Source organism: Malurus melanocephalus, unplaced genomic scaffold (assembly GCF_030028575.1).
Source record: "Malurus melanocephalus ecotype Western Australia unplaced genomic scaffold, MMel_1.1 scaffold_230, whole genome shotgun sequence".
Taxonomy (NCBI): domain Eukaryota; kingdom Metazoa; phylum Chordata; class Aves; order Passeriformes; family Maluridae; genus Malurus; species Malurus melanocephalus.
The window spans coordinates 230,848-258,814 of record NW_026623462.1 but is presented as its reverse complement, the minus strand read 5'-3'; the positions used below and the strand labels follow the sequence as shown (position 1 = coordinate 258,814).

Genomic DNA, 27,967 nt, shown 5'->3' with positions numbered 1-27,967 from the left:
AGCTCCCTCCCACAAGTGCCCATCCATGCCCTTTGCACGTAAGAGAGCTCAGGAAAGGCACAGAATTCAAGGGAAAAAGGTTTGAGCTGCCCATACACCTCACCCCACTGCTCTGCAAGCACAGACCAGGCTTGGTGCAGCTCCTTCCAGCTTGGAGAAGGAGAAGGACGGGACTGTCACCCCACAAGGTCCCAGCAAGGACAGGGGTGAAGGGTGTCTGTGCAAACCATCGTGTCCTGCTCCGAGGAGGGCAGCCAGGAGCTCAAACACTCGTGCAGTATCAGGATGCCAAAGTCACGGTAGCTCCAGGGAAGTGTCAGAAGATTTGCCAAGGAAAACATGGCAAAGGATGGGGTGGGGGTGGCGGTGAGGAGCAGCACAGAGGAAACTGCATTCAAGCYCCACACAGAGTGTGTTCAAAAGCTCTGCTCACAGGAGCAAACCTTCAAACCGAGTGGGTTAGGATTAAATAAAACCCCCTCTGAGCTGCTCAGCACTGGGGTTTTATTTGAACAAAGAGATGGCTTTTATGTGCACAAGAAGGTGCATTCATGGTCTGGAGCAGGGCACCCTTCCCCCTTAACCATCAGAGGAGTTCAGTCCCCAGAGACCTGAGGCTTGGAAATTGTGACAGGACCTTGTCTGAGGGTATTTTTAAGTCTGGGACCTTCCTAAGATTCTTCTGGTTTCAAATGAGAAGCTGCCTGCATCTCTGATCTCAAGGACTCCTCTCTCCATTCAGATTTTGGTTCTGCAAAGAGTTCAGTTTCATTTCCAAGGCCCTTCACAGCTCTTGAGTCTCAAGATCCCTGGGATGGGGCTTCTCCCCAGCACTGACAGCCTACCCTAGGGATGGAGCTCACAAATTTGTAAAAATGACTAAAATTAACCCAGTTTTAGGTTTTTAAAACTTTATCTTTTGTTGAATGCATTGTCTGCTTTGGCTGCTGGGGGGTAAAACGTGCAGTGTCACTCAGTCCTGCACAAATTGCTTTTATCCCCTCAGTCTGACCAAGAAATCGCCCTCAGGGTTTTTCTTACCTTCATGCCAGGTTCACCTGCAGGGCCAGGTTGTCCCATTGAGCCTGGCGGTCCCTGGGAAAAAAGAGAAAACCAACAAGATAATGAAAAAACCCATTGTAACCAAGAAGAAAGCRAGATCAAAGACATAATTCCTTTAGCAGAGCCCTCCTGGGACAGCCAAGCCCTGGTTGCAATGCAATTACCTCCCTGGAGCTGGCTCGGGGTCTGCAGCATCAAAGAGTCCCCTCGTGCCTGGGCTCTGGGCAGGCTCTGATCAGCTCTCACACCTCCCCTCTYGCCAGCCTCCTCTGCCAAGCACCTTTCTCTGCCTCCTTCCACCCCCTCTGCTTTCTGTGGTGAGTAACCACACCAGGGAGCAGCACTGGAACCGGCTGGGAAAGGAGGGAAAAGGTCTGGAATCTGACTTGGAAGGTCTTGGAAGGGTCCAGCAGTCTGGCTGGTGCAGGGGGTCACAGAAATGTTCCCTGCAGCCCCAATTCTCTGTTCTCACTGGTGTGGGCACATCCTCTGCATCAACAGTTTTGTTTCAAGCTGCCCCAGGTGCCACAGATTCCAGCTGAGCTTTGTTCCCTCATTCCCAGAGAGGCAGGGCATCACAGTGCTGCCAGCTAAAGGGAGTTGAGGGCTCACAGCAAGGTGACACCAAGCCCTCCAGCAGAAATTTGGCCAGGTTAGCCTTGACATCCACAGTCAGCTGTCTTTAGGCCGGCAAACATCCAAAAACCAACGCCTGGGCTCGGACCAGAAATCCACAGCCCTGGCTGGACTGGCTGGGAGAAACTTTCTCRCTCTTGGGTGAGCACAGACTCTGCTAGAGGGGTTTGGCATCCCTCAGAGAGCCAAAAATGAGTGCCTGAGCTGGAAAAGGATAGGAATTAAGAAAGATGGAAGATGTGAGAATGACCTCACAAACAGTTCTCACTCAGTCCAGCTCCATGTGCAGCCCCAGTAGCGGGGTCATGGTTGCTCACTGTCTTTAGTCCCAAAATCTAATGGGAGCTTTACTCTTTGTACATTTTCTCCTACCTCTGGGAAGTGTGGGGAATGAGAGTCTGTGAAACAAGCCCAAAGATGGGACAGTAAAGCTTCTCTTTAAAGGATTTGAGTGGTTTATTTACTTATGATATTTGCATTCCGGACAACAATCTCCCTTCTCTTTACAGTTGGGAATAAAGGAAAAAAGAGCACATAGTCAAGGGAGCTACCCAGGGAATAAAGCCAGTTCCTGGCTTGCTGAAATGGATTCAAGCAGAGGAGGGAGCAGGGCGTGTGTTGGGTTTGTGAACAAATAAATGGTCAAGTCACGCAATGAGAAAATTCAAGCTCCAATGAAAGCAAAAACCCTGCTTTGGTTTCTCCAGAGGTGCCAGTGCAGAGAAAGGCTCCTRGAGGAGGCACAGATTTCAATGAAGCTCTGTACTTTCTCGGTTGGCAGCATCCAGAGTGGCTCAGGAGCAGCTTTCCAGCTCCCCAGTGTGGTTTACCATGCTGAGAGCTCGCTCCATCCAGCCCAGCAGCCATGAGAATGGAAACTTTCGTGACTCACACACTCTGCACAGAGTGCATTCAAACCACCTTCGTGTCTGTGTTACAGCTCAGGGCCCACGGGAAGGACCTGTGCAAGGGGAGCTGGCACACATGACAGAAAGAGCCAAGACTGTGCTATTGCAAGAGGAGTGAAACAAAGCCAAAAGTGCAGAGGAGCTGGGGGAAACCATGGAGGCATCCCCTGCACTCCATTGGGGCACGGTTTGGCAGCTGCTGCTGGGTTTTGGTGTGTTTGTGCCACTGCTTCACAGCAACCAGGGCACAGGCGTCTCTGAGCTTCCTGCATGGCTGCCATGGCCTTCTGGGAGGGCTGGCAAACCTGGGTGTGTCAGCAACAGCACCAGCGAGGGGKAAAGAACAGCACTGAGTCTGATTTGTTCTTGTGTTGGGTCCCTGATGCTGCACCCTGGACCTTGGCATGGTCACCTTTGAAACATGGGGAAGGTGGCTCTGCACATCTACCTGTGGTGAAGGGATGCTCCAATTTCCCTGTGCTCTGTGATGGAGGGATGCTCCAATTTCCCTGTGCTCTGTGGTGAAGGGATGCTCCAATTCCTGATTTTCAGGTTGTTTTGGATGCTGACTTTCAGATTTGAGGAAAATCCTTGCTGCTCGTTTCACCCTTCCAGGTGTGGAAGGATGTTYCCCTGCACATCCACTCCTCCCTCAGCCCTGCCACTCCCAATGGAAGGGGAAGCAAACAGGAACAAAGAGCAGACCTACCTTATGCCCCATTTCTCCCAAAGGGCCAGGGGGCCCCTGCGGTCCTTGGGGACCCTGAAAATAGAGACACAAAGCTCTTTTCACACAACTGTTTTGATTTCTGAAGGGCCACCACTTCCATGGTCTGTAAAGTAAAACACCAGTGCCCTCCCACATCTCAGAGGGGCTCTCACTGTGCAAGAGCTGGCCAGTGGATGGAGAGGSCAGCAGTGGGTGTGCTGAGGTACCTTAACAGGCAAAGAGCTCAAAAGATCCTTCATCTTCCTGGCTGCCATCTAAAACTCCTGCAGTGGGTGACCTGAGAGTGCCTGGTTATCCTCTCCCTTCACATTCCAGCACTGCTGGCCCTCCTTGAGCTCTTTCCCAGTGCCTACCCCAAAGCTGTGGGCTCAGTTCTGACACCCTCAGCCTCCCTCCTGCTCCCCCTTCCACTCAACCTCCACTCCCACTCTTCCTGTTACATCTCACTCTGTCCCAGACCTAACCTCGCCCTTCTTTTCTACTTTCTCTTCCAAAACCCACTCCAGGCTGTATCCTACACTGTCCCTGACTGATCCATGGCCCCCTTTTTGCTTTCCAGGGCTCTGACCTTGTCTCTCCTTTTGGCTCCTAGAACTCTAGCCAAATCTTTCACCTCTCTGACCACGCTGGAGTTGGCAAGGACAGGGAAGCTGGGAGGGGGATCAGTGGTGGGGAGGAGGCAGACAGAGAAAGAGATGAAGTGTCTGTGTGTGTGCACGGAAAGACAGATGGACAGAGAGTGATGATAAGAYACTTGCCGGGTCGCCTGGAGCCCCTTTTGCTCCTGGAGGTCCAGAAGGTCCTTGGATACCCTAGAAAAATAAAAAACACCAGTCAGCTCCAGCCCAGCAGCAACCATGCATGTCTCCTGGCAGAAATGTGCACCTCAGAAGTGCTCCAGTGGAAAGAGGGAAGAAGTGACCCTGTAAGGGTCCAAAATCTTCCTCCTGGACCAGGATTCTACACTTAATGAGTTGAGGTTATGGAAGKGAGCAGAAGGGATGGACACTTACTGGGAAACCACGTGCTCCAGTCTCCCCAGTCTCCCCCATCTTGCCCTGTGGACACAGTGACAGATATTAGTGCTGACACCCCTGTGCTGTTTGGGCCTGGAGGGCACTGAGGACAYGTGGCTGTCCCCAGGGCTGGCAGCTCTGGCTCTCACACAGGACATACCTGCAGCCCMGCTGGGCCCACCCTGCCCGGCTCCCCTGGTCGGCCCTGCAAAGCAAAAACACAAAGAAACATTGGCAGGAGCACAATGTTGGTGATGCTCTTCTTCCCCAGCCCATCTGCTCTTGCATTTTTGTGCAACAAATTTCCCTTTGAAATTTGTTCCCTGCATCTTTTGAGAGACCCTGCCCCAAGGAACATCCCAACCAGCAGGGAGCGTGGGCAGGGTCCTGATGCCAATGCTGGATAGATTTTACTCTGAACACAAGACAGACCCATCCCTGCTGCTTGATTGTCTCAGAGGAATCAAACACCCCCTGTTCCTGCAGGAGGAYGTGATCTTGGTCGTGCCCAGAGCATTTCACAGCCCAGCTGAGAGCAGCCTTGGTGCTCACCTTGACACCTCGTGACCCTGGCTCGCCCACTGGACCGTCAGGCCCTCTGTCACCCTGGAAAGAGGCAGAAGAGAGGCASAAATAAGAACACAGAGGATATTTCTCACTGGAAAATCCAGCTGTCACTTTAGCCTTGGCCACCAGGACAGTCCATGAGATCAATCCTGGCTAAGCCAGCTCGTACCTGCTTGGGTTGAGCACAGCAGCTCAGAGCACTCAAAAGATTCTTTCTGTGTTTTGTTGTTTCATTTCTCACTGTTACCAGCACACAGCGCTTTTTATTCCTATTAAACCAACTACCAACCACAAACCCAAGCCAGAGGAGAAAAGCAGGCCAGGAGCAGCCTTATTTTCAGACAACAGTTACAYGACAACAGTTTTGCAAGGCACAGACAGACTTGCAGTTCCAGCCTTGTTGATAGCAAACCTCTTCCTTCATAGAAACTTTGTTTTTCCAACATCTCTGCTCTTAATTTTGGCACACCACTGTGTCTCATGGTCACAATCAGGRCAATAAAGCCCTGAGGTGCATTATACAGTACCTCCACATCATCCTGAGTCCCAAATTCCTCCCAAAGAGAAGGGTGTATTTGCTGGCAGCTGAACTCCAAGCCCTCAGCTACAGCCCCGTGATAATTMCAGATCTGGCTGCTGTTAAGGATGCTCACACATATGGAGGTGGGCAGGGTCTGGTGCCATGCCCAGCATCTGCTCCTGGGTGTGTGAGGGGCACAGGGACCTCAGGAGTGTGTGGGACACCCACCCTGCTGCAAATATGATCAGCTAAAATGGAACAGTTCATGGCACAGCTTGGGCATCACCCAGGAACGGGTGTCCTTGTTCTTTCAGAGGGTTCCAGGTGAGGAGAGCCCTGGAAAGAGGGGAAGGATGTGATCACAGGATCACAGAAACAAAGGTTTGGGTTGKAAGGGACCTTAATGACCATTTATCTCTCAAGCTCACTTCAGGAAAGCTGAACACACAACCCTCTGCACCATTTGACCCTCAGAGACCAGAGTGTCACACTCACAGGGAATAAAGGGCCACGGTGAAAGAAAATAAAAGATTTAAAACAGAGCACATCAAAAGGCTCTATTAGCAGATGTCATGTTTGTAATCAGCTCATGAGCTCAGCTGGGACTCTGAGGCGCTACTGCAATATAAATAATAAATAAAAACACAGAGTGGTGCTAGAATGTAGTGGTAAGAGGAATTCTGAGAGCTGGCCAAGGCAGAAAGGGGAAACAGGAGCCAATGTGCTTAATCGGGATGCAAACCCAGTGCCAAAAGTAATAACGGGGCTGGGGAGCCAGTGCGTTAGAAAAGCAACTCCAGGATGACAGGCAAAGAGAGAGGCTCACAAAGAAAGGCAGTGTGCAGCACAAACGTACAGGAGCCCCAGCCAAATTATTACAGCAGACAAACATTGTCAATATAAAATAATGCAAAAACTTCTACTGCGCTTGGCAAAGCCCCGTGCTGCTGAGAGGAGCAGAGATTGAATAACCAAGAGCCCGTTCTGCACTGCCAGTGAGGCACAGCTCTGAGGAATGCTCAGCCTGGCCTCTGGGACAGACAGACAGACACAAGGCTGTGCCCCAGATGGGATCCCCACATGTAAAAGGGGTGTTTCACAGCTGGGCTGGGCTGCACACATGGCACAGCACCTCTCACCAGCCTCTCACTGTGGCTTAYGCTGGCCCTTAGATCAAAAGTTTTATTAAGACAAAAAGTTTTATTAATCCACATCCCTATAAACCTCAAAGAGCAATGAAAAAGACCAGCAGGTCATATAAAAGCAGGGCTACTGACAGCTTCAGTCAGACTGCCCTGTAAGTTGGGGTGGTGGGAGAGCAGGGCCTGGAGGCATCTTGGGGTGACTGGGACACCAGAAAATACCCAGAGCTGAGCTGGGAAGGGAGGTGTCAGCATGGGTATGATGCTGGCACTCTGGGCAAGCATCCTTGACACCAAACCACTCATCCCTCCCTGGAAAACAAACTATTCCCCTTCTGTCTGAGCAGCCACTCGGATATTTTGTGCAATTACATCTTTACWCTCRGAGATGATGTGGTGACCTGCYASKGAASTGGGGGAAKGATGTGCAGAGGGCAAGGATTCCTYRGCTGGAAGTGGGAGCAGGGATCAGAAGCAGGTAGGATATGGAAACGAGAGTGATGATCTGGGTTAGAGCTGGGAAGGAACCTGGAATGTGTCTGGCCCCTCCAGACCCATCTTCTGTAGCCTGTCCTGCCCTGTGCCAGTGCTGGGCTGCTCTGAGCYGGGTGGAGGATGTTGGGTGCCCCCAGTGATGGCCGTGGCCCTCATCAGGGCTGGCTGGGGAAGTGTTTCCAGTATCCTCATCTCTTCCAGCAGAGCCCTGTCACCAGCATGGCAGGATCTGCCAGGGCAATGTCACCTCACAGCAGTCACCTGCCTAATCCCATCACAACATCTCGCTGACATCTGACCTGAGCAGGGGAAGGTGACCCTCTCTTCTCAAAGCACATGGCAAGATTCATCCTCTCCAGCCTCCTGGGCTGAAACCTGGGATAAAGGCTTCCCCTAATTCACTCTGACAGGAGAAGCTACATTTAGTCAATTAGTGAAATCTTTAAAACTCTCTTTTACCGACAATGCTGGTGAGAGATGAGYGAGTTTCCCTGAGCTGAGCCACACYGAGCAGCACTACCAGAAACCCCAGACTAAACAAGGAGTTTAGGATGTTGACCAGCTGTGAAGAGCTCACAAACACACGGGGACTGAACTCCAGGCTTTGCCAGCCCAGGTGAGGCAATAGGATTTATTCTGCTGCTAAGGTAAACAAYGCTCCTGCAGAACTAAATACTCATCGAGGTATTTCTGCAGAGCAGTGCTGCATTTCCTCCCGTTAAACAGCTACTCAGAGCTCAGAGACAGTGACCAGCCTCTGAACAGCAGCAGGAAGGAGCAGTCAGTAGCTCATTTCCAGAAATCCCAAGCTCCTTCCTTACCCAGTTATCCAAATATTGATATTTCGCTATCACAGTCTGGCCAAACAAAAAAGCAAGCAGATGCCTCGAGTGAAGCCAAAGGGAGACATCCCCGGCCACGGATCTGGAACAAACTTTTCCTCAAACACTTCTAAGKCTTTCTCAGTCAACTAGAAAGATCRCTGGAAGCAAAACAATACCCTCTGCTTCTCTACAAACAGCAACTCAGCTGGGCTTGGAAAGGCAAATATTTTTATGTGTGCTTAGATAACACCRCTTTACAAATCCCTGGCATTTACAGATTGCTGCAGTTGGTGATGCTGGAAAGAGGCAGCAATTCCTTCCCTCTGGCACGGAGCAGCAAAGGGCCTGGAGTGCAGGTGTGCTCCCCTTATCTGGGATTTGCAGGCTTCACCTGGGCAGCTGCAGATGCAGGAGCTGGGTGAATGAATGGAAAAGAAAAAYGTGCTTTGGGATTTGAAAAGCTCCTCTGCATCACCCGAGCCAGGACCCAGCAGAGAGAGGATAAAACTGCCGAAATATTGACAGGCCCCTTGGCCTGGAGAACAGGGCAAGGTAAGGCATTTTACAGCAGGATTTCAGCTTTATGATCTGAGTTACGAAACCATGGCTCTGGTTGACATTCATCCTTTCACAGAAATTCCCAGTCATTCTGATGACATTATCCTTAGGAGAACACGCTGGAGACCACACATTTTCCTGCTGCAAGGAGGTGATTAGCAGAAATGTACTTTTATATTTAAGTGAGGTAGGGCAAGGGACTTGCTGGACCAGCTGCCTCCAGATTTAAACCTTGATTTGGTTAAATAAAGAGGTTTAAGCATGTACATAGCTGTCACTAGCTGGATGTTAAGCACATGTCCAAGGGCCACACGGAGTACAGATGAAGGGAAATGAGCCTGGGCTCACATGTCCAAGTTTCTTGTCTTTAAGGAAGAGGAGAAGGGAAACAACATTTGAGAAGGGAAACAACATTTGAGAAAGACTGCTCAGTACCAGTTTGGTGGAATAAACAAAGATTTGTGAGGGAACAATAGTTCTGTCAGGACTAAAAAGAAGATCACAATTTTTAAAGGATTTTCTTTTTAAAATGTAAATATCTTGACAATATAAAAGCTATCACAACATAAACACAGACCCCAAAAAGTCTCCATTGTTCTTTACAATCGAAACCATATTTGCTATTTAGGTTTCCTTCAAAAGCAGAATTACTTTAACGAAGCATCCACAAACAGAGCTCATGGAATCCACAAACATCTGGCAGGGSCTGCATTCATATTTCCACTCTGAATTGAATTACATCCCTTCTGTAAGCTGGGACAGACAGAGGGTAATGTCTGAAATTACAATTGGGGGATCATTTCCCCATCCTGAGTAAASCAAGAGGAGGAATTGCAGGAGCAAGTAAGCAAACATAGGATACTGTGTGCCTGGAATGTCTTCTGAGGGTATGAAGAGAAGGAAAATGTGAATGAGAGAGATTCAAACCAAAAATTCTCCAGGCAGGAGATCTGCTGGTTCTACAATAGTGACTTCCCTACAGCAGATCGATTGAAATCTGTGGGATTTCAGAGCAAAGGCCAAGTTCCTCCTTTCTGCTGGGGATCTTAGGACAGAGAATTTGTGTCTCAGAAATTCTGTAGGGATTATATCACTGCAGTGCCCAAACACACCAGATCTGCCCCACAGCACAGCCCAGCAGTGGGAGTGGAGAGCAGGATCAGAGCAGGGCACCACCAGCAAAGGCTCAGTCCCTGCTGTCACAGCTTTAGATGGAACTTCATCCTGCTCTGAATCTAATGTCCTTGGGGCAAGATCTGTTCCTGAACTCCCCTTTTCTAACCCAATGCTCTGCATGTCCTGGGGTGATTTTTTTTTGCAGGGCACTGCAGCCTGCCAGGATACAGCCACTGCAGCATTCCTGGTTTGCAGGGCTGGGATGCACTTTGAAGTCTGGCTTCCTCGGTGGAGGAATGTCCAGAGGGAGTGACTGGCACAGGATCTGCTGSACTGAACATCTGGAGAGGAAATGTAAACTCTGGCCTTGAAGATGAAGGTCTCTACTATGCAATATATCATTCTGAGGATGGACAGCRCTGGTGGCAGCTGATGTTCCACAGGATTTCTTTGGAGGGTTTGACACCCTCTCTTTAGACCCAGCTACAACCAAAGGCAGGTCCCTGATGTCTGTTAATGTCCCAGCCAACCTCCTTTCTTGGGAACTGAATCCAGCTTTCCTTGTGGGCTGAGGATTGAGGTCAGTGTGGATGTAAGAAGGCAAAGAAGATCTGTGTGAGTGAGTTCTTAAGAGCCAGACACTGCAGTTGCCTGCTGGAAGGAGAGAACAGTTCCAGGGTACATAACTCCATGCTTTACARAGCTTCCTAGTTGGTTATTCCATTTTCTTTTRCTGGTCCCAGCTATTTGAAGAGAGAATTCACTCTGACATAGGGAAMCATGAAATGCTTGGCTTTCYCCAAGCAGGAGAAGCAGAGGGTGGKAGCAAATGTAAATGTAAAATGTATAGTTAACTCCAGTGTGTGTCTTTGAAAACGAAACATGGAAACAGATCCTTGGAGGGAGAAATGCAAAATATGTTGTTGTTGGGGCCTTCAGCAGGAGCCATGTGTGCTCACTATTAATACTTTGTAAAGCAGCTGGACACGGAAAAACAACCCAAAGCAGGGATGCTCCTGCAATAAATATCCTGTTGGAGAAGAAGGATTGAAGAGCTCAGTGGGACGTGGGCTGGATGTCACAGGCAGGAAAACAAGCAGCTTTGGCAGGTCTRGAGGTCATTCTGCTGTCGGCTGTCACCCAAACAGAGCAGGAGAGCCACACAAGCACTGGCTCAGAGTGTCTGAGAGCTCTTTATCCAGGGAAAGGCGGGCTCAGAGCACTGTCAGTGCCTCAGCAGCACCAGGCTGCTTTGGCAGGCTGGGTGAGGAGCCACACATGCCTACAGGATGGTACTGCTGAGGTGTGTACAGATAAAATGAGAGCTGGAAAAACCCTTGGAAAGGCACAGGCAGTGCTTATAATTTGATCTGCTGACAATGCAGAGCACACCTTCCTCACATCCCTGTGGAGCCCTGCTGGGAGGGGTCAGTCCTGGCAAACTGGGAGGGGACACATGGGACAGCTCCTTGTCAGTTCCATTTCTGTCAGCCTCCTCTCTTAATTCTGTATCATAACATTTCCCCCTTCATCTGCCTCTGATTAAATCACAACACTTCATAGCTCAGCTGCTTTTCCTGCCATAGCAATGACGGCACCTTTTCTGGTTTTCTACCTGCACCCTTTCCCCCAGCCCATGTACACAATCAGACAGCTAAATCCTCCTCATCCACACCAGAAGCATCCACAGACCGTGTTTTGACATGGCATGTGGCTGGAAAATACAGGCTGGACCACTTCCACGATAAACTMCACTGGACACCCCTCTGCATTCACATCCCCTGCATTCCCATCCCTGCCAAGATTGGTTTCAAGGACCATGCATCCTTCATGCACAGCAGAAATGTGGCTGTGGAGGTGCTGCCCAGCTTCTGCTCATCTTCACAGCCCCCAGGTGAAACCACCAGGTTGCTTTTCCAGTGCTGAAAGAGGAGAAGGATAAAGCTCGTGGAGAGTGCTTACCCTGCGGCCTTTTATCCCTCGGATCCCTGGTGCACCACGGGCTCCTGCTGGACCCTGGAAGGGAAAAGGGAAAYAAAATGAGGATGGAGGAGGAGGAAGGCAGCAGCTTTAGTAAAACCCCATGTTCCTACATGATCTGCAGAGGCATCAGACCCTTGACCAGCAGGTTTGTTCATTAAACACTTGCCAAAAACATCACCACGTTTACTTGTCTATAAATGGCCTCCTTTTTTTTTTTTTTTTTTTTTTTTTTTTTTTTTTTTTTTTTTTTTTTTTTTTTTTTTTTTTTACCTCATGGCTTGTCTTTGGAATATGAACATTTAGGCCAAAGATCCTGGCTGAGGTTTGTGTGCTTAATGACCTGCAGCCTGTTATCTGTGTCAGTGGTGTGATGTGAAGAGAAGTTGAACATTCAGAATCCCCTCTGAATCTATTAAAAGCAGCTGTTGCTCAGCATCTGTTCAGAAATAATAATAACCAGGATCTGTTTTTTAGATGTCCAAATACAAAATCAGACACCTCATCTTGGGTATCCAAGTTTGATCTTTTCAGCCAAATACTGACTTTATCTTTAAGTAACTGTTTCCCTGTAAATGCTGCATAAATATTGATGCTGGCAGATAGATACTAATTTAATGTGGACTGTTGGTGTTGCAGATGATCCTGTTCTCCTTACAATTACAGAAAGATTTCAGGTTTTCATTTAACCTGGATTTGCACACATTTGAGTCATTAACATGCATACAGAAAATGTAGAAAGCCAGTTTTTTTTCCCTGCTAAAATATTTATCAGAGTAAAAAAAATAAAGGATAAATTCATTTAACAGGACTTAGTTCTGTATCATAGCTTTTAAACCTGATATTTATAGTTAGTGCCTTTCTGCTTTCTGAAAAGAAAGCCTCAAAATGACACATTTCATCCTTACCCTCTCAAACATTCCACATCAAATGTAGCTATTTATWTATTAATACCTTTTACCAACTGCAAACTCCACCATGGATCAGAACAGAACTGGACTGAGATCTTCCTACTGCTCCTGCCACTGCCATTTGTGAGGATTTTGCATTTGGATTGGAGATATCTTTGTAGGCATGTAAGCTCAGGATACAAATGCTCAGCTGTTCTCCCTCAAGATGGAAAAGTCGTTGACTGTAACTGTATTTGTGATCACAGTAAATCTCARTTTTGGTGCTGAGGTCAGTAGTGACTGGCACAGACAGGCAGTGGATGTGTCAGATGCCTGKTTTATAGAGATTTTTATGATAAACACGCACTGAAACGAAATTCTGTGCTGGTATTTGGAATCTCCTCTGGAAGTCTCAGCCTATCCCAAACAGCTTGTGCAAATACCAGGACAGAAACATTCWTTGTGAGGGCAAATGTTGAGGGAACAGCTAGGAACCATGCTGCAATTTCAAGGAACTTTTTAGGAGAAGATAAGTGACCTTTAATACACCTATATATATACACACACATTATTTTCAAATAATTCAAATTATATATATACACACACATTATTTTCAAAACTGTATATTAACACAAAAGAAGTACCATGATGATGAGTAAGAAGAGGGAAAAGGAATTTACAACTGAAACTAAGGGCAAAGTTTCCTACCAATGATTGTATCTTTTGCTTCCCATTCCCAGTCATCCWTTGTTGAATTAATCAGCCCTCAGTGCTAAGGCTCACTCAAAGATTTTAACAGCTTAGGACAAACAACAACTGCATGCCTCAGGTCTGGCATGAAAGGCAAATAAGGAATGTTTGCTGGAGAAACAGCTGGAGTTAATGAGCGGGGATTTGATATTAGGGGATTATTTGATTTACTGGCTCTGTGGGGAAGTTTGGCTTATTGAATTATGACTTTTTAAAATGCAGTCGTGGAGCAAACATTTTGCTTGGATGGATTTGTTATTTGCCTGCAGGAGAAGAGGGAACCAAAGGAAGCAGAAGGACCTGGGTATGGTGTCAGCTCCCAGAGCTTTGCTGAGAGGTTTTTTTATCTCCACCTGGACCTGATGCCTCAGCTCTCACTATTGTTATGCCCCAGAAAACAGAGACAAAACTTGGCTTTGGTGGAAGGTACATTTAGTGGAGCATGGGATGGTGCTCAGGGCTGCAGCTCTCAGAACCTGCCTTGGCCAAGGGCGCTCAAGAGGGAGCCCAGTGCTCCAGCTGTCCCCGAGCCATGCAGCAGCTAACATGACGGGAAGCTGCTGAAAATGGGACATCTAGAGATATCCAGCTCCTCCCAGGGTTCTGTCAACAGCAAATGCTGCCACGAGGGCCACAGAGCAGCTCTGTGCTGGCGGCTGCGGGTGGCATCGTGCTGTGTTTAYTGTAAGGACCTGGCTGGTGCCACGTTGCTGCTCTCCAGGCACAGATGGGYCACCCTGAGGTGCTGCTTGACCTCAGATTTTCTCTTTTCCTCACCTGACACTGTGCAATCTGTGTCCAGGCAGCAGCTGCCCACAGCCAGTGCCCCCAGAGCATCCTCGAGCTCCCGGCCATGGCAGAGCTGACCCCGATTTGGAGGCCACACCTTTGGCACTGCCCRGGCATTTCACTGCTGTGATCTTCCTCCCAATTACCAGCACTGTGGGAATTCACACACTGAGCAAAATCCATTCCCTGCACGCACCCAGGGCAGCCTTTCTGTTGGCTCCAGCAGTGCTCGTGCTGCTGGGAGAGCCCGAGCTCCATCTAAACAACGGCTGTGGGAAACTGGAGCCAGGCTAAAATCTGCTGCACGGCGATTGCACGCTCCAGCCTCAGCTGCAGTGTGCCAGATGAGCCTGTCCAGATGGAGGGGCTGCCTGGGGGAGCTGCTCTGCTGCTCCTCTCGTGCCAGCAGGGGCTTTGACCAYGCACGATGGTCACACTGTGTGGCGTGGTCACCGTGATAAATCACYGTGATCACACTGCCAACCATTCCCAGCCTAGAACACCCTGAACTAGGGAGCTTGAGTCCTGCTAAAAGACTGAGGCTGGATTGACTTTGGCATTCTCTCCTTAGGGAAATGGGCTACAAAATTTTGAATTAAGCACTGKGCTTTTTTAATCTCTTTCCGTGTTGGTGCCACGCACGTCCCATCCCTTTTCATGTACCTCTTGTTCATTTAAAACCCAAATGGAATACTAAGTGAAAAATTGCTTGACTTAGCCCATGAAGGCCCAGGATGTAGTATTGCAAGGTGATGATAGTCTTTACTTACTGTTGGTCCGGGGATCCCAGGAAAGCCCACTCCTCCTGGAGTCCCAGGGTGCCCCTAAAAGGGAAGGAAAAAGAACATGCCTGCTGTGAATGTCCACAATCTGCACAGCCYTTCTTCCTCCAAGTGGAACACAGGAAAAAAAGGCATTGTTGGCTGCTTGCAAGGTCAGGCAGATCTGATATTTTTCAGGGTGAAATTGCCCAGGGGCAGATGGAAATGCTGTTGGAAAGGCTGTTGATAGCTCAGCTCTAACCCCACCAGTGATATCAACAGCAAGATTTTCTCAACAGCCCAGAAGAGAATGGGCTGAGTTAATATGCAAATATGTATTTGGGCCTTGTGCTATGGCGGACAGGAAATAAGTGTCAAAGCAAGAGAAGATCCAGCTGAATTCCCCTCTGTTAAATTCCTGAATGGAGATCCCTGGGTGGCAGAGCACAGCAAGGAACAGCGTCTGTGCTGCCCAARCACCCTGCATTTCCAGCTGCTCTCGGACAGATCCCTGCTCCTGGGCACTTTTCAGGAGCCAGGGTGTTTGGGAACAGGCAATCCTTCAGTTCCTGTCTGTCTGCACTTGACACAGCTGATGGAGCCACAGAACACACCTTGAAACCCAGGGGAAGCTGCTGGGAGAGGCTACACCTCCATACCCAGTCAGTCAAACAGCCATTCCCATCCCCACAAACATGGGAAGAACTTGCAGCTGTTTCCATAGAACTCAAAAAGCAGGAGAAGCTGCACCCCTGGCTAGGACAGAGACAGAGGTGGCAGCAAGAGCTAGAGAATGCAGACTTACTCCTTACCATCGACCCCTTGACGCCTGGAGGGCCTGGGGGTCCCACCGAGCCACGGTCACCCTAGGAAAGAAAGGTGCAGGGTGATCTAGAGCCATCAAACAACTAAAAAAATCTCTAATTCATGTCTATGTCATCAGATTTCTGCCAGAAATGCTTCCAGAATCACTCTCTTTCCATCCATCTCATCCGAGCAGTGGAAGGATTGCAGGAATTAACTAATCCTCCCCAAAGAGAGGGGATTTATCAAACCACCAAGGTGTGAAGGAAACAGGCACATCACCTTCAATTCCAAACAGTGCTGGGGCTGAACCCAAGGAAATGTCCAGCCCTTCCCTCCCCAGGCATGACATGCCTGTTCTGCAGTACCACAATCCCTACACRTGCTGCCATTTTCAGAGCCATGGATTTGAAATTTGCTGTCACAAGGCCCTCCTGAGAGCAGGGAATCGAGCTGGAAAGAAACAGAGATGGTGCCTGGTGCATCCTCAGAGGTGACTGGGAGTGTTTTGGGGGCACTCCTGTGGCTCCCAGTGAGACCACAGTGCCAACAATAACATCCTGGAGGTGTGATTGATGAGGGGCTCAGAGCTGGATGACACCCAAGCCCACCCTAAAGACACCATCCCTTCTACAACAAGCCTCTAAAAAGCTCAAAATGTGCCCAAACCTCCCTTGTTCATTGCAAAAGCCTTACCTATACCCACATGCTGACCATCTCAGCTCCCACCAATGCATCCTTCACCCAAAGATGGGAGACAAGATGGTGCAGCCCCCACGAGTACCACCACAAAAAGCACACTCTGCTGGTGTGAGTGTGACAGGAAGGCATGGATTTAGCCATGGGACATCCACAGCTCCTTTGGGGGACGGTGACAATCCCCCCACAGCTCCTGGGCTCTCCCTCCAGCCCCAGGGGTGCACTGGGAATTTGTGTGCTTGGGGGGATGAGGAAGGAGGATTTTAGCAAATGCTGCCAATTAGTTTACACCCAAAATCTGACCTACCTTCCAACAGCAAAAAGTGCAAGGGGAAATATTTTCTGGGCTCTAAGGAGCTTATTAAAAACAAACCCCAGAGTTTGTGTTGTCACCAGTTGGCCCTTGTAAACCAATGTAYRGATTTTTTTTTTCTCCCTGAATGGATGGATTTTATTAAGAATGTATTAACTGTATTGTTCTCTTTGATAATCTTTGGATTCTACTGGCTTCAGTCTTAAGTTTTGCAGCTCTCAGGATGGAGATTGCTGACTCAGCTATGTCTAATGAAAGCATATTTCCCACTTCATTGAGCTCACAAGAGCATAGTAAGCTGCAGGATGCTATGCCAACTGGAGGCCTGGTTGAGGTTTTGATTTGATGATAGCTATTTCTGTCATCCCAAAGTTTGTCCTGGTGGAGAAGCCTRATGGAAATCCCAGCTGTGCTGAGGATCTCCAAGGGCAGATTTTCAAAGGACAGCCTGGGTTTGCCTTGACACCAGTGAAACATCACCGCATTACAGAGTCGATCTGGAAGCTGAGSAGAGCTCATGTGGTCAAGGCTTTGGCATGAAAGGCACAGGGACAGATGTGAATTTAATGGAGTGGAGAAAAAGATCTTCCCACGTCTCCTGCATGGCAAACCCCTTATTCCTCATTCAATTCAGGGCAGCAGCTGCCAATGAGACAGCTCACTCCGGCACCAATTTTCTGTGTAACCACCCTGGACGCATCACAGACCCTTTATTCATCTGTTTTCATTCTCTCAACACAGCCCACATCATGTCATTSCTTTTAGTTCTTGTGGGCCTTGACAGCTTGGACTGAGGCTGATTCTGCTACTGCCCCAGCGGGGCCCACGGGGTGGAAAGACCTTCCCAAAGGCTGCTGTGCACRGACAATAAAATGGATCTGCAGCAAACACAGTATAACTGTCACAGAGCCTCCACATCATTACCCAGAGGACAGGGCTTGAGGCAATAAAAGTGAGAAAGAGAGCACTGGTGTGTGGAATGCATCGTTTTATGCTCTTCACTATCTTTATGGCTGCACTGTGAATAATTAAAGCACCGATGAAAACCAGCAGCGTGCAAGTGAGATACAATGAGTGACACAGATGATTTGTCTTTGGGAGCTGCCTCTGAATAAAAGTTTACACTCTAATAGAAAACAAATTAACGTCCTTTTACATTTTTTATGCGAAATAAAGCCCTTTCTTTCCCCTGGAAGAGGTGTGTGTCTGCACTGTACACAAGAGGGCACCAGCCCTGAGCGTGCCCAGAGCAATCAGGGGCGGCCAGATGGGGATAAAAAGGGAAATATTTGGACCAGCCTTTGGTCAGATGGATGGCTGCACTCTTTGTACACCTGAGAAACTGCTGAGACCTCCTGCTCAATGCAGGCTCAGCCCTGGTCCTGCATGACCTCTGTGGAAACCCARAGCACACCTCTGCACAAATGTGTAACCTCAATCCCATGGACTCATCCCTTGACCAGCAACACAGGGCTGATGAGTCCCTAAAAGAAAAAATTCCCATAAAACCCAGAGCTGGCTGTTAAATACAAACCGTCTGGCACGTTATGAATGAGGAAAGTTAATTCTTCAAAGAATATTTGACAGCATCTCCCAGGAGGGCAGCGCATGTTAATTCCTGAATGAGAAGTGGATGATTTTGGCCTGGTCCAACACTAGCTCAGGCTCCCTGGACGTGCTGCATTCCCATCTGGGTGTTGCACTCACATGACAGCCTAAATCTCCACAACTCTTCTCCCACCCCAGCCTCGCTCATCCAGCAGAAATTACAGCAACCATTTCATTTCAAGCAATCCTACCTTTTCTCCTGCTATTCCAGGCTCCCCTACYGGACCAATGAAACCCATTAGACCCTGAGGAAAGAGAAGAGCGCAATTAATTTTCAGTTTTTATTTGCTGAGAAAGTAAACAGTTCCTCTGGTCCACCTTGCCGGCTGCAATAGCACAGCATCCCTCGTATAATGCTCCGTAATTCCTACTGGCTACCAGARCGGACGGAGTCGCTCCCGGCCATGGGAATGTCTCAGTCCACAGCTGGTTCTGCTTTAGGAGCCAGCTGGAACGGCAGCACGAGGATCTGCAACAACCACAACACAGGGGAAGAGAGAAGYACGTTTTGTAGAAAGGCTGAGTCCGTGGCGTGGCTTTGTTCTGTGAGCTTTTCCCTGAAACAGCTTCACTCAGAGCTCCTGGGTCAGACAGAGACATGGAGTGACCATTGCTGGAGCTGCTGCACTGGGTAGACTTCCTCTGGGTTAATCTGAGCTGCCTCAGCCCTTGGTGCAGACTAATTTTGCCCTGGATAGTGTGCTGGTGGGATGCCAGTAGGAAATAAAGGTCTCCTCAGCCAGAGGGGCCAGCAGGGCAGTGGATCTCGCACGCTGCTCACAGAAACCATCTTGGAAAAAAAAACCTCCAGTCCAAGCTCAGGGTTTAACAAYGCTCAGGATAAAGAAGAAGCAAACAAAACTGCTTTTAATTAGGAAGATAAAAACAGATGCAATCTCAAGAGAAGATTCCTGAGAAGTAAAATACAGCAGCCTCCTAACCAGCCCCAGCGGTTTCTGGCTTTGGAGATGCAAGGGACCATTCCCTCTGCCACTGCAGGCCCTCAACTCTCACTGCCCATTCTCATGGGCAAGCCCAGAAAGGGCCACTGGAAGACAGAGATCTATATTTAGTTCGTCCAGTGAGTCTCATCTCCCATTGAGACACTTCTCAACCTGCCCACACTTGACATGGATGGTGCCAAATGAAGCCACGCCACAGCTTGTTTGATTTTAGGCAACATTTTACCCAGCACAGGAAACAAAGGGAGAGCAGGAAAATCTGCAACATCTGCCCGTGCAAGGTTGCCACTGGGTGGCATTGCTGAAGGTTGCTGGATCAATTATCCTTTCAATTAGGCACAAGTGCAGGTACACCACTGCACTTACCCAGTTCCTCAAGCTTTCCAGCAGCCCAAGGCCATGAAGAAGGCAAAYGTTATGGCAGAGAATGGCAAAGCAATGAGATGTAACAGAAATGCATTGCTAGACAAAAATAGACAATAAAGCAAGAAAGAATAAATCTCTTTTTCATTTCCAATTTCCTGGAAAACCACAGAACTCTCCCTTTCTCCCCTGGGAATATGCTCTTTAGGAAATTTCTGGTTTCTTAGGGCAATCCTTGCAGAAGAGGGATCCCTGCTCTGCAGCCAGTGTTGGGACCATTCAGCACAAGACACTTTCAAACTCCTCCTTCCATAACCAAGCTCAGGCTCGAAGGCCAATCTTCAGACTCATTATCCACAGCAGCATCARCTTCCACCCTAAAAAGTCTCCCAGGAATCTGGGTCATGAAGCCAGATGTGCTGGTGGTGCTTCCCAAAGTGGTGCTTTGCAGAGGGGTTTGCAGGGATCTGAGCTCTCCAAGGGCCCAAACACCTTCCTGAGACCCCTCTTGTTGTCGCCCATGGCAGGTCGTGCAGAAGCCTGCTGGTGTGGCCGGTGTTGGGATGGAAGGGGAGCACAGCCAACCTTCCACTGCACACCCAGGGAAAACTCTGCTGATGCTGGTGCATTGTGGTTCTGCTCAGGGGAAGATGTGACTGCTCCCCATGTGAGAGGAGCGTCCCACGGTGTGAACGTGAGATGCAGAGCAGGGAGCTTCCAGCACAGTAGCTCTGMAGTGTTTGCAGCCAGCACTGTCTGCTCTGGGCTGAACTAACCAACGCTGCTGCTTCTGCTCACAGACGTGAATCGAGATAGATACGCCAAATAAATCTCAGTAAATTATTGAGAGTGTAGGAAACGACGAGGGGCGATTGGGTAATGATGTTCTTTGCCAGCCAAAAGGGGATAGGCACTACAGGGAAGGAGATTTAGGCTTTAACGTAGAAAGATTTAGGTTTTAAGAACCAGAAGAGCYGCCGACGGCAAATATTTAATCAAAGCAGACATGAATTGTGGTCATTACACTAAAATGGCCGCGGCCAACATATTTTTCCCAGGTTCCCAGGGTTGAAAAGAGGGCCTGCACCAAACACGACTCCAGGCAGTGTGTGTAATGATGCACGTGAAGTCCCAGCAGCGATGGCTGCCCGGATAAAGGCCCACACTATACAGGAAAGAATGTAAAACATTTATATTAGACAGGGAGTTCAGCATGTCGCTCATGATTCAGTCTGCTGTATTCCCCAGCCAAGGGCATGGCGGAAAAGGGATGGAGATTGTTAAAAAGTTGCTGGGGGCTTGGGGGGAAGGAAAGGAGGGGGGACTGGTGGGTTGTAATTCCTAACTCCTGTCTCGCTTTCCCCATTTATTGTCCAGCCCTGTCATAATTAAGCCCCCCCTCTTGGCTCCATCAACAGAGAGCAAGTCAGCAATGAAGCCTTGCATAAATCATAGCCCATTTGAGAGAAACAACCGAGCGGCGAGCCCAGCGTGAGCAGGGTCTCCCAGGGACAGGACCGCCAGTCGCTCCCAGCGGGAACCGATCGCGGCCTTTCTGTTTTACTGGTTCGCTAGAACTCAAAACAAAACAAACCAGGGACAAAGGAYGGGAGGGAGTAAATGTACAATCCTCCCATTCAGATGAAAGAAAGGGAAAGTAAAACAGTAAATATCACAGTTTAAGGGAGGACGCTYTGACCCGCAAAGAACAGCCATGTGGTTTAACCCCCTGCGCGCCGGGCTTGGTGCCGCGTTGGGCTCCCGCCGCCCTGGGGCGAGGGAAGGTGGAGACGTGCTGTCAAAACACCATGTCACATCAAAGAGGCTGGGAACACCACAGTGTCTGGAAATCCCTGACTGAGAGGTCTGGAGGTCAGAGAYGCCCTGGAGGAGAAGGTAAATGGGTTGGGAAAGGAGCAGCGCTGAGACGTGGGAAATAGCAGCGCAATTCCCTGCTCGCTTCTTGGTGACCTTCTTGACCTTGGCCAAGTCAATCGGGGCCTCCCCATGTGAGACCCCACCTCAACCCCTCCTCCTTTGGCAGGGGAAATACATGAAGGAGATGGCGTTGGTGTCCTCTGATAAATTATCTCAGGATAGTGATATTGGGACAACACACTGTGACCTTGAAGGACAAGAGAGCTCCAACCTTCCCATTGCAGAGCCATGGGGGCATGGCTGGCCCTGACACAGCCCTGTGTGGGAGCAGGACTGTCACTTCTTGTGCAGGGGAGGGGACACAAACAGCTGCTCCTGCTGTGACAGGGCCTCYCTGATGCCAGTGAGGACATAAATCAACCAAAGCCTCTTTCAGSTGGCACAACCCTGCACTGGGATTGTCCAGTGCCAAGCAGGGGTCCCTGGGATGGCAGCGCCCTTCCCTAATTTCCAATCCCATCTGTTCCAGGGTGTTGCTTCTCCCACAGGGCTCTCTGACCTTCAGCATGGACATTTTGATGACATCCTCCTGCTGTGCATTCCCAGCTCTGGGAYAGGCAGGCTGGTGGCCTTGGCCAGAGGCCCCATAGTTCTCTTCAAAACCTTCTGACTCTATCTACAGGCAAGGAAGGGTTAACCCACACATTTCCAGGGTACTGGGGCGCCCAGCAGCTGGAATCCTTCCAGCACATGGAGACAACAAGCATCTCATGAATGAACTTCCCCAGACTGTGTCCTTGCAATGGAAAAACAACGCATCAGGGACTGCCCTGTGGCTTAAAACCTCATTTTTCAATGAGAGCTCAAGTATCACTGGAAACCTTACAGAAACTCCCATGTCTTCCTAAACAGATGTCCCTAAGAAAGGGAAGAAATCTCCAATGAGATGGATGGCTGATCTCTTCTCGTGYTGTTATGCTGAGGTTTTCCGCTCTGAGAGAACCCATATGTCGGGCAGAGCAGCGGGATTGAGAAGTGTGACCACCCTTACTGAGRAATAGAAAACATCAGGGTCCCCACGAGAGAAAACAGGATGAGTGATGGCATCTTCAGTGCCAAGGGCTCAACCTCTCAGAGCTCTGCAAAAAACCAACCCAGCCCCAACACCAACTGCTGAATTCAAGTGGAGGGAGGAAGGAAACCCCAACGCTCCAGCATSGTTCAGCAGAGGTGTGATGGGAGAGGAGGTTATTCCTCATTAGTCTGCTGAGACATTTTTGTTCTAATGACTCGGCTGGTTYGGAAATGGAAACTCTTTCTGGGTGATATTTCTAGACAGAGACTAATTGACTAAGAATAACACAGGCAGCTTTCCTACCMCTGTGCTGGTTTCAGTGTCAGCAGAGGCCAGCTGTGTTTTCTTTTCGATGAACAGTGCCTACAGTTCTCATCCAAGGTCAGTCCTGAGGGAAGTTAAAGAATAATAATCCTAATGATGCTTTGTCCTTCAAGGACAACGTCTTGTTAAGGATCTCTAAGCACTTCTAAATACACATTTTTAACAGTATCCACAGGTGCCACTTCACAGCAGGAGGCACTGGGCTAAACRCTGCTCAGGGCTGTCTCACACCTTCCACAGATGGGGAAACYGAGGCACAMAGCACTGCRAAGTGTTGCCTGAAATAGTGCAGAATCTGATAAAGCTGCAACTAGAACTCAGGTGTGGGGAGAAAAATTGCTCCTTTGTTAGTTGCTCTTCACAGAGCAAATTAACAACCATTACACAGAAATGGCTCTAATTTCCAGACAGAAATAACCACCTCTGGTACGTGATGAGGCTGCTACCAGACTGCTGCTACTGCAAAGGATTCACCTTGGCCTTTTTAGACTTGCTTGGTCAGAAACCCTTGGAGAAGTGACTSCCAGCTGCTGCAAACAAGGCAAAGAAGAGCCAGAGAGGCTGACAAGATAAACCAAACCAACACAAGCAGGGAAAATTGGGAAGAACGGCTGTGGTGAGCAGCAGCACCCGCAGTGCCAGGCCACAGCCAGCTTGGTGTGGTCATGTAGGAACACACAGAACATGTTGGAGGCTCCGTGGCTGCAATTTCAGGGCTGTTGGTGGACAAGTTTGTTGGTTTCAGTCACAGGGAGATGGGAAGAATTGTGTCTTTTTCCTTGATGCCTGTGGTTCCCCCAAAGCCTCCAGGGATAATGCATGTCCTGGGCTATGCCAGTGAACGCTGTCTGTGGAATTACAAAGAAATGCAGCTCAGTGTCTCTCTTCCCCCTCTCTTGTCCTCAAACTAAGGTCTGGTTTCTTCAGCTGCTGTCTCCTCTACTCCCCAAAAAATCCTGAAGGAGTCAAAGCAATGCAGCACCCCAAGCAGAGGATCCTACCCTTAAAACACACATTGGCAAAACCTGKGAGCTGAGCACCAGGACAGCTTTAAGGAGGCCAGATGTCACTGTCACTGTCCCCTGCCACTGTCCCCTGCCCACTCTGGACATCCAGGACACGTTGTACAGAGGAGATCGTCAAACGGACAAGGAAAATAAGGATTTTACCTGCTCACCAACTTTCCCTGGTCGGCCACGGTTTCCTGGCTCGCCCTGCAGGACAAGGAGAAAMGGGCACAGGGGTTATTTGGTGCTGCCAGCCAGACCCTGGGCATTTGTGACTCTTTGCACAGCCATGACTTGGGCTGCTKTGTGTGAATTGGGGGAAATCTGTGAGAAATAACATTTTACAAAACCAGCTGTGACTTGGAAGATAATCCAAAGCAATTAACACGGTTGATACAAACATGGAGCAAAGTTGCTGTTTTAGAGGGAAATACCCCAAAAGCTGGTCCTGCTGAAGTAAAATAACCTTCAGAGAACCACACTGAACATAAGCTGTCTGCTGCCCTGTGGCATGGCCCCAGTCTAGTCCTGGCTGCTTTATCCCAAAATTTTACAAAGTATAAGAAGAAAGGACAATCCAAATATTCCCAGGCAACGCTGCACCCCAATTCTGCTTTTATAAAACCTCAAACAGRGGCACGTTACTGTCACAAGGAAAACCACAGCGAGAACCTACATGAGATAAATCYCAGCACAGGATGAAGGAGTACAGAGCATGAAAATGATGAGGGGTGAAGGGGAAAGCAGAAGGAGGAGGATTTCAAAGCCACCAGGGATAAGGGCAGCTGTGGGAGCACTGGAGGCAGTCACAGTGCCTCTGCATGGGCCATCCAGAGGCCAGGCTCACCACGAACCAGCAGAGTCTCCAGGACAGCAGCTGTATTTTCTCAGTAGGCAGATACTCCAGATGTGCTGCCAGACCACATTTTTGCTATTTACTGTTTGAAGAGGTTGTTTTTGTTGGGTTTCCTCTTTCCTTTTGAGTGTGGGTTTGTGGAGCGCACTGCCCTGGGATGGCTCCTGCTGCTAATTAGGCAGCAAAGATAGGAATGATGTGCATTGTTTTAGAACAAAAACGTGGAGAAGCAACGGAAAATGAGATGATGGTGGAGGGAGGAGTTGGTTAATATCAAAGGAGGAACACACTTGTTTATAATGGCTTAAAAAATGCACCATCATTCTTTCTGAAGGAAGAGGCAGGAGCTGAGACCCCAAAATTCTGAGAAAAAGAGGAACCCTCAGTTCCACTGTTCTCTCTGGAACGAATATTTGGGAGAATGGTAAAGAAAAGACATTTCCCTCTTCCTTTCTTCCCTTCTACCCACTGCTTCCCTGATCAGGAACAAACTCTTTTCTCACCTTGGGACCGTTGGGACCAGGTGTTCCYGGAAATCCCTTCCGACCAGACCGACCCTGAAATACATGGAAAAACCATAAACATCAAAAGCTTGCAGCTGCTTTGGTCACAGGTGCAGTTTCCATGCTTGTAAGATAAAAGATAATGACAAAACATTCATTTTCTGATCCACCTATTACCAATGTTCAGGATATTTTACTATCCTGTGATGGCAATTATGTACAGACCCATTACAAAATCCTGAGCTGGCAAGCTCACAGAYATGATAATATTCTTTTTGCTTCTTCTAACTGTGTTTCTGTGATAGATCACAGAGGTCAAAAGGACTCTCTCTGACTGCCCAGTCTTTTTTTTCTTTTTTTTCCCCTCTACTCATTGAAAAATACTATAAATCAGGGAAGAAGCATTGGGGCTGGTTACAGAGWTGGTTTCAAGTCAACGTCATTTATCTTGAGGATGAGCTGTTTAAACATTAGAGGGTTTTTCAAGGTCTGAGACTTYAGACAAGTTATAAACTCAACACCCTGTGCAAGACACTTCCTGGACTTTCAGCCATGCTGGATCAAGCAATCAATCAAGCCCTGGACAAGACAATAATTCTTAGCAGGACAGTTTACTTCCCAAACCAGGAGGGTTGAAGCTTTATGACAATTTAACTACAATTCCATTGSAGGGTCATCAGAGCTGGTAATAACTGAGTGAAAAAATGACTGAAACYTACCTCTGGACCAGGGACTCCTGGTGGTCCTAAGGGTCCTTCATCTCCCTGAAATGAAGAGAAATTAAAATAAAAGGCAAAGTAGTGACAAAATTTGGACTCACTGTGCAGCAAGAATGAAACTTGCCTGCAGTAAGAGCAGCAGTTAAACACCGGCTGTGTGCTCAGCTGTCACATTTTTAAAGAATTTTAAAGAAAGCTCTGAAGTTTTTCATCTCCCTTCCCGACCTCAGTAAAAAAAGAGCTCAAGTCAAGTCCTGCCAGCAAAACCATCCAAAATTTGGCCAAGGCACTGCAAGTTGGTCTGGTCTATGAGGGGCTGGGTTTGGTCAGTAGGGTACYCTGGACATGGTGCCACAACTCTGCCTCCTTTGATTTGGCAGGGATGCGAATGCTGTAGAGCTCTTTACTCTTTTTCTTCATTCCCCCCTTTCCTCTCCCTTCCCCCCCAAAAAAGCGTGTTCTAAAATTTCCCACAGAACCATTTGGCAGCCGTGTGAAGGTTTCCCTTTTGCTTTCAGCTGGGATTGCACATGCTGCAGGATGGAGCTATCACAAAATCTCACGCAGCGATTGGACTCGCTCCTCTCCCTTGGCTCCACACCAATTTCTAATGCGATAGGATCACATCTACAGTTTCTAAGAGACCTTCAATTAAGCTTCACAAAAATTATCTCAAGTGTCTAAAACCAACTGCCAAGAGAGAAATTAAAAGCGCCCTTGGCAGCCACAGCCTGGCTGCTCTCGTTTCGGTGGGCAGCCGTGGTAATGAAGGGGCACTGAGAGGCTGAGGGTGGGGCTGGGGGTCAGGAACCCGGCTCCATGGGCTCACACAAGCCACCCACAATGGTCCACACATTTCCAGTGGGATGCAATTCAGGGCCCTGACCCAGTGCCCTGGCTGAGCACCGTGGTGAGGGCGCAGCGCTGTGCTCTGCTGCACACTCAAAGTCCTTCAGCCCAGCTTGCACCAAACTCCATGTCCATGTCTTTGGGCTTACTTTGACACTCACTAACTAGACTAAATTGAAGGCAGCTTGGTCATGCCTGCCTGAACCTGGAATGCGGGGCTTCGATTCCCTTTGTATTTTGGCTGGAATATTTTTTTTCCTTATTTCAGTGCAAATAAATGAGCTAATTTGCATTAATCCCATTTAGAGAACAAGCAGAAGAGTTCCCAGAAAAAGTTAAGAATTATTAGTGCTATTAAAACGAGCTCCTGCCCATGCATGTGCTCAGTATTATTTACACAATGTCTCATGACTCTGGACAAACAGCTTACACTGGCTTGAGTGAGAGGAAACTGCACCMATGTCACTGGAGTTACAACGGGAAAAACAGGGAATTTGGACCTTCTCTGCTGCTCCCAGGATATATCTGCAGCTCCAGGACAATTAAATCGATGACAATTGTCCCTTTTTAGCAAATACAAGGGGGAGATGCTTCAGTTTCTGAGGTGAGGTGGTGAGTGAAAGCTGCCAAGCTGTGAGGTGCTGGGGGAAATGGATTTCTGCAGAGCAGCAATTCCCTTTTCTTTCTCTTTTTGCAGAGGGATGTTGCTCTGTGGGAGAGAGGGGAGTCTGCAGGTCTCAGGGTTGAAAGGGAACACACTTAAAAGGAGCAGAAAGCCAAAGCCAGGCCAGGGCATGTCTGTGCAAGGGGATGTGCAGGGAAAAGGGCACTAAMACCCATCTGGGGGTGGGGGAACAGGCTTTAAAAGCAAAGCCAAGGCAGAATTTAGGGTCGGCAGGTGCCAGCAGTGGCTGGGAGCAGAGATCACAGGACTTGGAGATCACAGAGCTCAGGGGAAGCTCCTCTTCTGCAAGTCTCTGATCACTCACTACAAGCATCTGCTTCCAGATTCAGAGGGACCAGAGGATTTTAAACCACAGACACCATTTCAGCATGCATTAATTTACAAAATTCGGTGWTGTTCTTTAAATCAAATCTCTTTTGGGCTCAGGACACTCACCTCTTGTCCAGGCAGTCCTCTTGGCCCAGGTAAACCTYGTGCTCCTGGCTTGCCCTGAGAAAGAGCCAAAGGAAAAGACGCTCAGAAAATAGAAACATAAGCTCAGAAGGGCAATTAAAATGAGAAAGTCTCTTTCACAGCCA

The 27,967-nt window shown here is 48.7% G+C and overlaps 1 protein-coding gene across 1 annotated transcript in view; it reads right to left on the bottom strand.

Moving 5' to 3' along the window:
• The window catches only part of LOC130578498 (collagen alpha-1(XXVII) chain-like), a 135,750-nt gene that overhangs the window by 36,773 nt on the left and 71,010 nt on the right, over window positions 1-27,967 (bottom strand). Inside the window, exons 21-34 of the mRNA XM_057374623.1 lie at window positions 27,825-27,878; window positions 25,856-25,900; window positions 25,137-25,190; window positions 23,940-23,984; window positions 18,360-18,413; window positions 15,557-15,610; window positions 14,754-14,807; window positions 11,537-11,590; window positions 4,905-4,958; window positions 4,513-4,557; window positions 4,350-4,394; window positions 4,095-4,148; window positions 3,316-3,369; window positions 1,042-1,095 (exon numbers count right to left, since the gene is read on the bottom strand). Coding sequence (XP_057230606.1) covers window positions 1,042-1,095; window positions 3,316-3,369; window positions 4,095-4,148; window positions 4,350-4,394; window positions 4,513-4,557; window positions 4,905-4,958; window positions 11,537-11,590; window positions 14,754-14,807; window positions 15,557-15,610; window positions 18,360-18,413; window positions 23,940-23,984; window positions 25,137-25,190; window positions 25,856-25,900; window positions 27,825-27,878 — 720 coding nt within the window. The remainder of the gene's footprint in view (window positions 1-1,041; window positions 1,096-3,315; window positions 3,370-4,094; window positions 4,149-4,349; window positions 4,395-4,512; window positions 4,558-4,904; window positions 4,959-11,536; window positions 11,591-14,753; window positions 14,808-15,556; window positions 15,611-18,359; window positions 18,414-23,939; window positions 23,985-25,136; window positions 25,191-25,855; window positions 25,901-27,824; window positions 27,879-27,967) is intronic.